General features: G+C 37.3%; 1 protein-coding gene across 7 annotated transcripts in view; it reads left to right on the forward strand.

Annotated features, from left to right (window-relative positions):
• Positions 1–14,048, forward strand: part of MARCHF1 (membrane associated ring-CH-type finger 1) — a 268,268-nt gene that overhangs the window by 141,382 nt on the left and 112,838 nt on the right. The window contains exon 3 of one of the 7 annotated variants that reach the window (XM_085578849.1): positions 555–763. The exons of 5 other annotated variants lie outside the window; for them this stretch is intronic. In XM_085578849.1, coding sequence (XP_085434975.1) covers positions 665–763 — 99 coding nt within the window. In that variant the 5' untranslated portion in view covers positions 555–664. Of the gene's footprint in view, positions 1–554; positions 764–14,048 lie in introns of those variants that run through there. One more of the 7 variants, XM_077782911.2, reaches the window with a different exon arrangement.

A 14,048-nucleotide genomic window follows, 5' to 3' on the forward strand; every position in this document is an offset into this window, starting at 1 on the left:
CTTTGACCTAAGCAGATTATTGTAGACGTATGAAGGACACAGCAAGCTCTCCTGTGCTTTTAAAGGAGGAGATTTTGCCTCCAAAATAGGACACTAAGCTTCCCAGCCTTCTGCTGCTGTACCTAGTGGGTGCGAGGCAGTGTCTGGGGTGCTCAGTGGGCTCCTGTGGAATCGGATGGGAGACAAAAGCAGAAGTGGCAGCTGCTGCAAATGTGGGAGCTGATGCCATTAGCGGGAAGCGATTGCTAATAAGGGCCTGTGAGACCTGGGTTTCCTTGGTTTCCATGACAGTTATTAGGTAACACAGAAATTGAATTGTCTCCCACAGTGCTCTTGGGGGATAGTGGTATGGCGGGGTGCTCCAGGAACACAGACTTGCAGCAACTCATCACTCTAAGCATGTGAAACTCCCTGGATTGTTGTGCCTTACTTCTTTCTTTGCTGTCTCTCGCTTGTGTTTGCAATTTGCTCTGCTTTGTTAATTTTTTTTTTCCTTTTGATGGAAGACCCTGGCTACACCGTTTCTCAAATAATATTTTCCCCTTTTTATTTAGAACTGAGCTTGGCAAAGAGAGGATATGAACAATTATACAGGTGGGCTACTCGGGGGGAGTGAAGATATCAGGCATCCAAACAGGTACTGGCAACCTGCAGCTCTGTAAAAATGCCACTCCAGCAGATTTCTGTAGTTCCAGCGCGGGAGACTGCCAGCAATGGGAGAAGTTCAATGGGCACAAACAAAGAGAAGAGCAAGGAAGTGGAGGTAAGAGGAAGGTTTCAGTTTGCTCGGACAGGGTGGAGTGCCGGTGGCAGGCAGTGGTTTGGCCGCAGGATGCGGCATTGCTGGAGCGCTGCAGAGCGCGCAGGGGTGCAGCTGTAGCACACTGCGGGGGATGCTGTGAGAGCAGCACCTTACAGGGACAGCGAGCCTGCTTCAAAAGTCAGATAAATTACTGAAGGAAGTTGCAAACTGCATCAGGGGGTTTTAATGTTTTCCTTGAAATGAGTGCAGCCTGCTTGTACCGGCAGTCATTGTTCACTGTTAGCTGTCAAGTAGTAGCAGTTTCTTTACAATAGGTTGGATAGAAAAGTAGTTTTAATAACATTCCTGTCTTTGTTAAAAACTAACAAAAATACTATACTAAAGCCTGTCTTTCTAGTGTGTCCTATAGGTATAAGCTTAGTCTTTTTCCATTTAAAAGGCATCAGTGTTTTGTTTTTTATCTTTTGACTTTCTTTGATTTGTGAACATACAAAAGTGTTGTTTGATCACTAAATACTGTATCCTGTTGTCTCCCAGTTAAGAAGACTCTGTAGATTCATATTACATTAATGGTTAGTACAAAAAAGAAATACTGAAAATATATGCAATTTTAATGGTATTTTTACCTGTAGGAATCTCTTTTACTATGTATAGATTGCACATATAAATATGTATTGTGCAAAACAAAAAAAAAAACAAACATTCCTTCCAAACCCAAAACATAAGTAATCTGTTGATAGATATAGCAGTAAATATATGTAACACAGACATCTGCTTTTTACAGACATGCCTCTTGTCTCTGTGTTTTTCTTTTTCTCTTGCTGTATGGAAACCAAGGAACTATTGGGAAAACAAGCATGATGTCTTTTAAGTATTTTCTGAGAGACTGTGGCAAACTGTATCCCTGAAAGAAGTCTTTCTTCTGGTGAATTGTGTGACATAGTTTTCCAGAAATTGTTAAGTTCAACAGATGGTTGATATGCCTAAGAGATCCGTGTGACTGTGGAAAAGTACTGGTTTTGTTTTAATTTTTAAATTTAAGGTAATAATTTTTCTCAATATTTGGCTATCACAAGTTCACTGAAAATTATTATTCTGTTTTTCATCTGAGTACTTTGGTATAAGTAGCGTCCTTCCCTGGAAGTAGTCTCCAGCTGTTAAGTGGTAGCGCAGTAATAAGAGTTGTAATATTTTGGGGTTTCTGTCCTAAAATGGAAAGATTTGGTTTGGTTTTATTCTTCCATTAATTGGTTAAAGGTGAAAGTTCAGGTGAAAACCGTTCTTTGTATTAAGGCTCAAGGTGTGAAAAGTAAAAAAGCAAAAATATATCAAGTCCTCTGGCATTCTTGCTTTAATTTGATCATTAGAGTTAACATGAAGAATACATGCAATATTCACATAGGAAGGAAATAAATGTGAGACTTAACTTAGAGGGGAGGGGGAAGTGGGGAGATTCTGAGTTGTGAGAATCAGCTCACGCACTTTTCTGGGTTTTTTGTTTTTGTGTGTGTGTGGTTTTTGGTTTGTTTTTTTTTTTTTTTCCTTGTGAGGGCTGGGTTGCCTCATTTCAGCAAGACTCCAGTGTCTCAGAAAAGAGTTTCTTCTTGAATGTTGTGGAAGCTACATGTCAGAAAAAAGCAAAAGAACATTAAAGTTCTCTTCTAAACTTAACATATAAAGTGCCAAACACCAACCCTACAAAACTCCAAACCAAACTTAAAGTACATGTACTCATTGAAATGTATTTGCAGACTTCTCTCTGCTGATCAGAACTTAATCATTCTGCTTCAACTTCTGCTTATCCTATAAGCTTGTGGCTGGAATTTATACAGCATAAAAACTCTCTATTGCTATTGATGGAGATAGTAACCCAAACAGTAAAGGATGCTTTCCCCATAATGTCTACTTATGTAAATGATGACGATGATCAGGTTTGTTTTGTGGATGTAATTTGGAAGTAGTGAACCAGTGTTTTTATTGTCTAGACAGAGATTGCTCAGGCTGAGGTAGATTGTAGTCTCCCCCTGCATGTTATGGTTCTCACAAGAGGAAACTCCCCTAGCTGGTCCTCAGTGTATATGTTGGTGAGAGTCTTCTGGGTTCATGGTATTCTGATACTGCAAGTAGCTGCTTCCTCTGCCTTTCCATTAGCAGGCTTTTGGAGGTGAAAGCTAAGTAAAGTAGTTAAGTGGGCTTCTAGCTTGAGAGCATCAAGCTGGTTTAGGTTTAGTAAGCATGGAAAAAAGAAATGTCTAAAAGGTCTTCCAGTTGCTAGGGATACCAACTGTTAGGATTTGTATGCCAAATCCTGTTATTGCTAAAGAATTTTATGTTGTGTTCATACAGCACCATTAAAATTTATGAAGAAGAATTAATCTTCTGTCTAATTGCAGAGCTGGATGCAGTGAACTGTTTCCAAGCTCATAGTGAATTTGTGAATCTGCCTTAGTCATACACAACTGAGGTTTGTAATGATGCGACTCATTCTGTAATGCTTTTCTGTGATTTTCAGATGCTCATGCACATGTTTTATCTGAAGGTTTTAATATGTGTCTGTACACATTACAGATGATTGCCTAACACTGATCAATCGTTAAGGATGCTAAGTGCAGTATCACTTTGGAGCCCCAAGTGCCTGTAGTGGACCTCTGACCGATATGGGGAGTAGAGGTGTGCTAACAATGGCTACAGGGAGTTTATAGGGAATCTTTCTCTGCAGTGTCCTTGTGGGAGTAAAAACTTTAGTGCAGGCCATACCTGCAATCCTTCAGTGATTTGACTCAATAATTAGCAGAAGTTGTAGCTAACAATGGAATTTACATCAAATTTAGCTCTAGAGCTTCTTTGAATGTAGCCTAAAGAGGAAGTAGGTTTTTTTCCATAATGAAACAGTGAAGATGCTTAGGTGTTGAATAACCTGCTGCAACAGCTGTACACTACATTTCCACACACAGGTATAATCTTCTGCTAGTTTTGTTTCACTGATTTTAGGAAAGCTCATCAGTCATTAATGCCACTGGCTTTGCCCCAAACATTTACTTGTACAAGCTGTCTTTCTTACTCTTTTAGTAATGCAGTTGGAAAAATTTGTTGCAGGAATGAAGACTAAAGTGCATTTGCAACATGATGTTACCTTTTTTTGTTTTTTATTTAATAGTTAATTCAGCTTTCTTCAGTATTTGAGAGATATCTTAAGTTTATAGTGAAGTGTGGAATTGGGTTTCTGTAACAGAGAAAAACCCTTGGGTGTCTGTTTTCAGAAGAGTTTACTACTAGAACTGTTGTTCAAAGTGAATTAAGTCAGTAACCTAAAGATCAAATTATGCCATCAGGACTCCAGATTTAGTTAGTGTTTTTAATAGACTTCAGTGCCTTGGGACCAATGTCATGGTAATATATGACCCCCATTTTATATGTATATAATATTTCAGCAGTTACTTTGAACTTCTGGTTGATTTTCCCTGCTGTAATAAAAAAGGTAACAGAAATGTATATGATTCCTGAAGAACATGGTTGAGGAAATGCCTACTCTGGCTCATAATTTTATTATTTAGTTGTGAACATACACTGTGAAGTTCATGAAGTAGCGTCAGTTTACGCTGGCTTTTGTACGGGCATAAATTATTATTCTAAAGTAAGTTAAGTGCAGAAAGAAAATTTCATCCAGTGAGAAAACCAGGCAGGACAGGTGAATGAAGGTCAGCAAAAACACTAACCAAGAGTTTGCAAGGGTCATTCAATAAACTGCCATGACTACTGTGGAAAGCCAGACTTGAATGATGTACACTTAGAGTGTAGGAGAAAGTTTTTAAAAGCCAAAAATGGTCATCATATGGTAGAGAAGGCACTCCTTGATGCCAGACTAAATGTGTGGATAGTCTCTTCAGCCTAAGCAGTTTTCAATACATGGTACTGGAAAATTTACATGTTACCCAAAGGGAAAATTTTCAGAGTAGAAGATAACCTTAATAAAGAAAGCAGTAGCAGGTATCAATCAATCTTTATTTGGTTACTTTTCAAGACTTTGATTAAAAGAAAAGAATTCCAACCAAATAGCCTTTGAAATACGTTTTTTGGACACATCCATGTGCTAGTATAACTTGCTTGTTATAGAGATGAGTCTTACTCTGTTGCCCCAAAACCCAACTCAATATCCTAAAGATGTTACAATATTTGGTATCCTGTAGTTAACAAGTGACAAAATAGCCATGTTGCTTTTTTTTTTTTTTTTTTTTTTTTTTAGTTTTGATTCTTTCCTTGTAACTGGCAAATGGTTTTCTTCTTATGCCTACTGTGTTTCTCTGGTCTTAATATTCTGGTGATGATGACTATTAGTTTCCTTCAAAGGACTTCACAGAAAGCAGTAAATTGCAAGGAGGAATCCTCACTCCACTTGTATTGTACTTTGGCATGAAATTTAGTTCTGCACCCTGCACAGTTCTGTGCTGTGAAGGAAACTTGGGACCTCTCTGTTCTTCAGCAGTTTTTTAAATGTCCTGCCTTCTCAAAAGCAGTAAGAACGAAACCTGTAACTTTGGAGGCTTTAAATGCTACTTGGGAAATACTAGGCATTTATGAAGGAGTATAGTAAATTGGATTTGAACATGGTGGTTTTCCTGTACAGTTTGTACCTTAAAGAAAAAGAAAGAATATGTTGCTCAAAATTATGTACGCTCATTTATTCTGTAGAACATGCATTTTTTTGGTAAGGAGATTTCAAGTTAAAATTGAGACTGAAACCTAAGGGGTCTTTTGAATGGCACTTTTGAGTAGCTACTAATGTTTATTTTAAGCACCAGACTAGCATAACTGCCTAATGTTTGCCTTAAAGCTTGTAAGTAATTTAGGAGAAATTAACATGTTTTTAAAGGAGGACGCAATAGCTGAATGTTATTGATGGGAATGAATTGTTTTACATTTATCTGTGTTATCTCACTTGTTACCTACTTAATTTTAAATAGATGTAATGATAGAGGAAACATTTTTAAAGGATTAGACTTTCTTATATGCTACAATGAAAGTGCTTTTACATTTCTGTTAAATAATTTTCATGGCAGTTGTCAAGTACATACAGAGATATTTGATGCTTGAAACATGTCTGTAATTAAGGGAAAAGGATAAAGGGTTTACATGCTGATCTTGTTTTATTGCCTTACAACCCTAGATCAAACAACGTTTTGTTGTGGTTTTTTTTTGTCTGGATGCTTTGTTTTTGGAGGGGTGTGTGTATGTGTTTTGTTTGGGTCTGGTTTGGTTTTTGCTTTTACATAGGGAGGCATAATGTTTAGTATAGTTAAATTTGTTGGTGGCTTGGATCACTTTATCAAAGGTTGAGAATAGTGTAACTCCTAATATGTGACACTTTCACATATACCAGTGCTAATAAAATAGCTTAAGGCATGTAATACAAGGAATAAAAGTCTTAGAATTGCAGGATATTGGTAAAATAATTCATAAGCCAGAGAGATGGTTTTGGTTTTGTGGCTGGAGTTATCTCACATTCTAAAAATTTCTTGGGTATAACTTAACAGATAAATAGAGGAGGTCATTTATTACCTAAAATGTACTGGGATTTTTTTTTTTTTCTACAGGAAGGGTAGGGATGTTTCTTTTCAATGACAGCTGCCTGGGACGAGTAATGTAATTACAGTCTTTTTAGGAGGTATGATTTTTTTATTCAGCAACAGATGTGGGGGTGGGAGAATGGGGAGGGGAAGCTCTAGCATATGAATCAGATTACTGATCTGTTCTGACATGTATTGCTTTCCCTTCATAGTTTTTCTTCATGTAAAGCTCATGTTGAACATGATGTTGCACACAATTTGTGACATAATCTCTAATCCTCTTTATCATCAATGTTATATGGTATTTCTTCTGTTCTTGACATGACTATTGTTTGGACTTCAATGCTGTGTTTGCATGGAAATCCAACTGCATCTGCAGTTTAAGACACTTCCTAGTGAATTTTTTCTGTATTTTTTGTGGTGATAGATTGCTCCTGTGATCAATGGTTGAAGTGCTCCCAAGGTATGCCCATAAATCAACCTGTGGCATGCTTAGATATCTTTAGGATGTTTTAGAAAATTAAGTTCTTTATCAGTAAGTCTTCTGGTCCCTGTTTGGGAACTGTTATTTTTTTTGGTTTGTCCACGTGATGCTAATGACAAGCAATTTCATGACAGCGAGAGAAATGGGAAATGTTAACGTGTTGTATTTGTTACAATAATTTTGAAACATTGTTTCCTTTTTATATTTCTGTGAATAAAAACATTACTGTGCTACCAGTAAGAAAATAAGAGATTCCTTGCTGTGCTTTTAATAGCATGCTTTGGGATAATGCAATTCTTTATAGGCTGCTTTTCCTGATAAGATTATGCAAAGGCTACTGGCTGCATGGGAGGGTTTTTTTTGGTCAGGCTTGTTATGAACAGTCTGTAAAAGCATAATTCTCCAGTTTGCTTTGTATTGACTAAGCATCCAATACTAGTATTGATTTTAAAATTGATCTTTTCACTGATAAAGGATTTGAAGCTCAAGATTCTGTCTGAGTAGCCTTCTGCCTCTTTATGTTTGTAGCCAGTGCTTACGATCTGCTGGCACGTGTCTTTTGTTGCTGCTGAAGTCTGACTACAAGTCTCATGAAGAAAGCTTTTGTAATTCCTTTTATCTCTGGAATTCCCAGTGCAAATAAATTGAATTGGGCTTGTGTGTGTAGCTGTTCTCTCCTAGTCTAAAATGTCTCTGAGTTTAAAATATTAGGCTTCAGATTTCATTTAATTTGGATTTCTCTCTAAAGTTAATCTGAGGTTTTACAGAGGAAGACTTTCCATATGAAAATTGATTGTAGAATTTTCCTGCTAAATGGTGTTTTTTAAAAATAAATGCAAAACCCCAACAAACTAAAGCCATAAACACAAAAGTTTTCCATCTTTAATGGTTGGTGGTTTTTCTTGTCTTCAGCTATAAGCTTCTGTACTTCAGTTTCATGACTGACTTTGGGTCCAGAATTGTATCGAAGCCAATTCTGTAACTGAGACAGTTTGCAGAATGTGTTGTAGTGTCTAAACCTGAGAGCTGAATAGGGTACCAGGAACTGGATACAGTTCAGGAAGCTGAAAACCAGGTGATTTATTCTAGGTACCTTTCACACTATGAGCAGTGCTCTGTGAGCTGTTTGCCCTGGTGGAGATGCCTTTCCTCTGAGGGGATGTTACGGATAAAATTCAAATACAAGTTATTGAAGGCAGAACTTTGTCATCAGGAGAGTCTGTGTCCCAAGACTCATTTTAGAGAAGTATTTTTGAATCTAGTCAGCATTTTTAAAAATAGCTTCCATGGTCACATATACCCTAGCATATCTTGTTCTATTTAAAGGTAACTCAGGCATTGAAATCTGGTTGTTGGCAACTATTTGATTAATTAAGAAACAATATAATAGAGGGTCAAATTGCTTGAACATACTGCCAGCTTCACAAAACTGATGCTAACCTGATAGGTTTCTCCAGTTTTGTCTTAATCTAGCTATCTGAACAAGAAATTTTAAAATCCTGTGTGTTCAGGCATATTGAATTCTATAACATTATTATTATTAATACTAAAATTGTTATTAATTACAGTAATATTAATTTCTTCATAACCATGAACAAAATAATGCTGAGTTTGGTATGATTTTTTTTTCCAAGGCAGAGAACACTTGCCCAATTTGCCTTTCTTAAAGACCCTGTGAATGTTGCTCAGTGTTAACCATGAAAGGGAAAGATTATTATCTGTCTTGTGGAGACAACACTTTCAGCTCATATCACTAGCTTTGGAAGCTTCCTGACTTTAATTGTCATAAGCATATTAGAAATACAGTTGTAGTTTCTTCAGTGTGCACATGTATAAAGTACTCAAATTGCATGAGGCTTGTTGATTCTTGTCCTTTAAAATGAGGTAGTTATTGCAGTTCTGCTGAATTCTGTACTTAGAGACAAAGGCATTGTTCCACCACAACAGAGATCACCCAGGGTCTGTCACAGTTCCTGGGCTGCAAAGGCTTTCCTTGTGTCTAGAAACAATTTTCATATTTCTTAGCTCCTATTTATATGTACATTTATAACTTTATGATTTTGAGATTTTTTTTTTTTTTTAATTTTAAATAAAAGACTAGATTTTGTATTGGAGAGTGTAATTTGACAGTGTAACCTTACTTTTAATGGGAATACAAACATCAGTTGTTTTACATTCCAGGGTGGAATAATTTGACTTTAACAAGAAGATGGAGGATGACTCTCATCCTACTTCAAAGTATCAGTAGATCTTTCAACTCTTTTCCTAGGCTTTGAATACACAAGATTCAGGACTTCACTTCTGTATCAGTACTGCCTTTTAAAATTGTGGCAGCAGGAACAGTATGTGCAGATAGTGGCAGTGTTTCCTTGTTCAGAATATGTTTCTTGGGACTATCCATATTGTGGAATGAAATTTTTCAGTAGTTAGCATGCCTATACCGTAATTTATCTCAATTATTAGCCAAGTATGTCCAGCTATGTAGTCATAGGATTATGTGAATATAAATGTTGAAATATTTTAGTGCCAGTAATAAGAAAACCGTCTCCTGGAGCGATTAGGTGTATGTCTTAACCCCCTGACGTGATCCTAAGGAAACCCTTTTAGTTTGTTTACTCACTAGGTATATTTGAGATTACAGCTCTATTTTACAGTGCCATCATGCTGAAAAAGTTTAAAGTAGTTACAGAGATGTCTTACTGATTTTAAGGAGATGCTTGTCTTAATAGAGAGATTTGTTGTGTTGTAGCAGCTGAAATAGAAAACCTCCACGCTGTCATTTCTCTTGAAATAATCCTGCTTGCAGATGCTTAAAGGGAGGCTTTTCCATCCTGTACTCTACCATTACTGCAGTAGCCTGTTGCAATTTTTTGTTGTTTTGAGAGGGATAAAGATGCAGCAGACGCTTTGCCCTCTTATTACTTCCTGTGCTTCTGGGCAGGAAATCAGAAACCTTAATTTCAGTGTAGGATACAAATGTCAAGCATTCAGTGCAAGAACAAAATAAAGTGAGGGTAAGAGTCAGACAGCAATGCCATGTTAGTATTTGTAAGTTTTAGCTATTCCTTCCATTTGCTTCAGACACTTTCTTTGAGAGGAAAACAAAATCCTCCTGATCACTTGACTTATCCAGTGGTAGACAAGACATTACCACAGGACAAACAGTTAATTGGTCAGACCTTGTGAAAAGAGTGCCGAGTGCTGGTGAAATACATGTCTGCCTTTTTGGCAGTGAACCCTGCAGTGCTGGTGAGCAGGCACTGGGATGTCTGAGTATGCTGTATCACATACTGGGTGCAGCTGAGAGTGCTGTGGTTTGGCAGTGTACATGGCCCAGAGAGGAGTCGGTTTGGTAGCTGTGACTACTCTGTGCCTAGAATGACACCGTATCTGTAATTTTCTAACCACTTCCAGACTTCTGCTCTGAGCACGAGAGCTCAGACACGGGTGGGAATGTGAGCTGGTTTTCCTGAGCCGGCTGGCAGTGCTGTCTCACTGTTACAGATGGGCAGTGACAGGAATGCCTGTTAAGACCCTCTAATGCTGCTGCAGTCTCCTCCAGTGAGGAAAGGAGGTCACAGCATGCACAGGGCAGTGCTGCTGTGAGCTCAGCCTGTCTACATGCTGTGCTTGAAATCTGTTTCAAGTCTCATTAGTGAGGAATGCCCACTGTAGTCCCTGTTTGCAGGTAGTTTGGTTTGGCCCTGCTGAGCCACAGTGAGGGTACTGAATGCTGGTTTGGTGATGGTCCTCTTCACAGGATTCATGAACAGCCATTTAATCCATGAAAATGGTGTTATTTTTGATGGAAGTTTTTCTGCTGTATTCCTTCCTGCTCCATTTATCATCTATGAATGCTGTTCTTTGACAATTTGATGGACTACATTTGATGGACACCTTACAGTGCTCTGACTTTGGTTCTAATTCCAGATGTAATTTTCTGTGCTTTCATTTTTCTCCTCTGAAGTAAGTGTGATACTGCTCCTTCTGCTTTCACAGAACATTATGAAATCCCCCAGTGAAGTCCATTTTCTAAGGGATGTGATGTGTTGTGTTGTTTCCTGTGGGTGGATCCTGTAGGTAAACAGTTTCCATGGAAACAATAAGCCCTTACACTTTCACTGTTCCCACATAATCATGGAAGGTCTGTGCGTACATTAGAGTTTGGATCAACTTATTTCTTCTGTGGAGACTCCATGTTTTTTGCCTCTTGTGCATGTGTAAAGTGTGGTTTAGAATTTGGACTGCTTGTTTCACTGTCCGTTTAAAATTTCCAAATATTAATACATAAGTACTAAAATCATAAATTATAGAAGATTGGAAGACTAATAGTAGACTTTGATGTCTTTTAACTGTTTGAGTGCTTGGGGATTTTTTTATTCAGCAATACAATCTTTATTTTCTGTGATTTATATGTTCATAAATCATGTAACTGCTCTTCTGTGTCTTTAGCAGATAGGTAGAAGGGCAGTTCTACATTTTCATAAGTTATTTCAAGATTCTGGTATTCCAGTCTGGCTCACAGTTTCTGATAAGATAAAACACTAGGTAGACTGATCATGATAGTGCTGACCAACCAAATGTTCAAGGAGTTTAAAGAATCACATTTTAAAAAGATGGTTGGCTGAAAGATCATTCAGAATTGCCTGCTTCAAAACAATTCAAATTAAATAAAAAGTCAAACCATTCAGAATAGGCTTTTCATATTTTCAAAGAGTGTGTTACCAAACTTTTTCTCTGCAATCTCAAATGCAAAGCAATGGCTTGTAAGAGAGATTTGGCATTCTTGCTTAATAGTACAACTCTAAGAATATGCATGGCCTTTTTTACGTCTGGAGGTTTCATAGTTTCAGCATCTGCCAGTTAACCTGGACAGAAGATTTTGAGTTCATTTAGGATCTTAATATAGAACTCTGCTTTTGAATTGCTGCTGTCCAGGGGTTTTAGGAGAAATATGACAGAATCAATTTTCTCTCTGAAGCTAATGTAACCTTTATTGTCAAACAGCTAAGCTTAAACAAATAGATTATGGCATGACTGGGAGTAGCTACTCTGCTGCCACACTTCACAATGCTACTGTAACACAAGTGACCAACCTGCTCTTTAAAACTTTGAGGGATCACTTTTGTGTCTCTTCTGAAAAAATTAGTTACCCTCCAACATTTTGCTAAACTCAGTTTATCCTGAATTAGGGAAAAATTTAAACTTCTGAGTGGGTTGTTGATTCGTATTATGTTTTTTGCTGAAGTGATTACCCCAATTGAAACAGATGTCTCTGTGTGGTAACTTAATGTACAGATAGGATGAGTACAGGTAAATTGTGTCTGACTGATGTCAAACTAAACTCTTCAATGCGACATCTGCTTTGTTGTTGGTTTTTTTCCTTGGGAAACCCTACATTAAGATTGGATATTTCTGGTGTGCAGAAGCATATTCTTTTTGCCATTCGCTTTCTGGCAGAATAGTGTTTGGCACTGAGTAGAATCAGAAGGATGGAATGTTTAATATACAAATGCTGTACCTCTACTACTAGTGGACTATTACTCTGTTCAAAATAAAAACAACCAAACTCTGCTGATGTTCTAGCTCTCCTATCAAGTAATTTGTCAAAGTAGACCTGAAATCAAACATTTTGACTGCAAAATAGGTTTTATGTCTCCTTACATTACTGATAATGGAAATTTTACTGAAAATAATAATGTAATATTATGTGTCACATAAGTTTAAGTGGTGTTATAAGACATAATAGCATGTCTGAGTCCTCACGTCTGCAGTGCAAATAACTATTCCTAATTTTATTCTACTTCAGTTTAATGAGAGAAAAACTAAATGCTATTTCTTTGGTCTTTGCCTGAATTGCTGCTAAAATATTTAACAGTGAACTGTCATTTCAGATGTAATTTTGTAGAAGCAGATTCACTTACTATCCTTCCCAAGATGAAGAAGAAAAAAACAACTTTTATCACTATTTGTCTGTGTTTTCTTTCAGTATTTGCTTTGCATGTTGGTCTATGTGCTGAGGGCTTCTCAGTTGCTAATTGTGCTGCCTTTTATGGTGTAGGTTGGCAGCTGAAGCTATATTCAATATATTATCTGAATAATTAGGCATTTTTTAAACGAAGATTTTTTTGGGTGGTGTGCTGTTTGAGGTTTTTTTGTTTGTTTTGGTTGGTTTGGTTTTAATTTTTTTTTCCTTTTCACATGATGGGCTTTGGCTGTTTTACATCATTGGTACCTTTATCTAATGGGCTTGATTATTTCTGCTTATTGAGTGCGTATGTAGGAGTAATTTTGGTTAAAAAATTGGTTCTGTAAGGAATGTTAAATCTGTTCTATGCCAGTGCATGGATTGTTTTTCTGTCTCTTTCAGCAATTTTTAGAGTGTTGTTTTTCATGGCAGTTCCAAAGGGGATTTTTTTATGCCTCATGCAGGTACCTGTGATATAATTTCTCTAAAATTGTAACAAATTGAGGCCATCAGATATGGGCTAAAAGCACCATTAAGATAATAATGCAATATATTTACTTGTGACTGACAGAGAATCAAGTTTTGAAAAACTTGAACCTTGGGCAAAGACTTGCCCAATTTTACTCCTTTTTGGATGAAAAGGGCTGATTTTGAAAACGTGGAGGAAGGGTGGCAGTTTCAGGGTAAAAAGCACATCTATTTTATGCACAAAGCAACAGGGGACCTTTAGCAGGTGTCCTCATAAAGTTACTTACCTTTGGTATAATATTAGGGCCACCAAAAACCACATTATAAAACATTGGCCTTCACTTCTGCACCTGAAAATACATGTCTGAATAGCAAATATTTATCATGCATGTAAAACTGTGGATATAAAACCAGCACAGCGTGTCAGTAGGAAAATCAATTCTAAACACTTTGTGCACGGAGTCGATGCTCCATAAAACTTCTCTTGTACAAAAGGAAATAAATGCACAGGCTGTAAAGAACTGTGCAGCACAAATACCAACTGTAATTTTGTGGATTTTTTTTTCTGTGTAGGAACTAAAGGTTTAAAGGAAAAAAGCTATCAAAAAATCCCCACTTCTCAGAGCTGAGCAGCTGGTAGAAGGTGCCTGTTGACAAAGCTAGCCACACTGATCCTCTTATTACTATGAATTTGTACAATTTTTATGACTGCTGGAGAGCAGCAGTCTGCAACTGGAAGATGCCAGGTATGTTCCTGCAAGTCCATAGTTTGACTTCTGTGTGCAGGAGTCTGGCATGCAT

The sequence above is a fragment of the Lonchura striata genome, chromosome 4 (genome assembly GCF_050655825.1).
Source record: "Lonchura striata isolate lonStrDom1 chromosome 4, ASM5065582v1, whole genome shotgun sequence".
Taxonomy (NCBI): domain Eukaryota; kingdom Metazoa; phylum Chordata; class Aves; order Passeriformes; family Estrildidae; genus Lonchura; species Lonchura striata.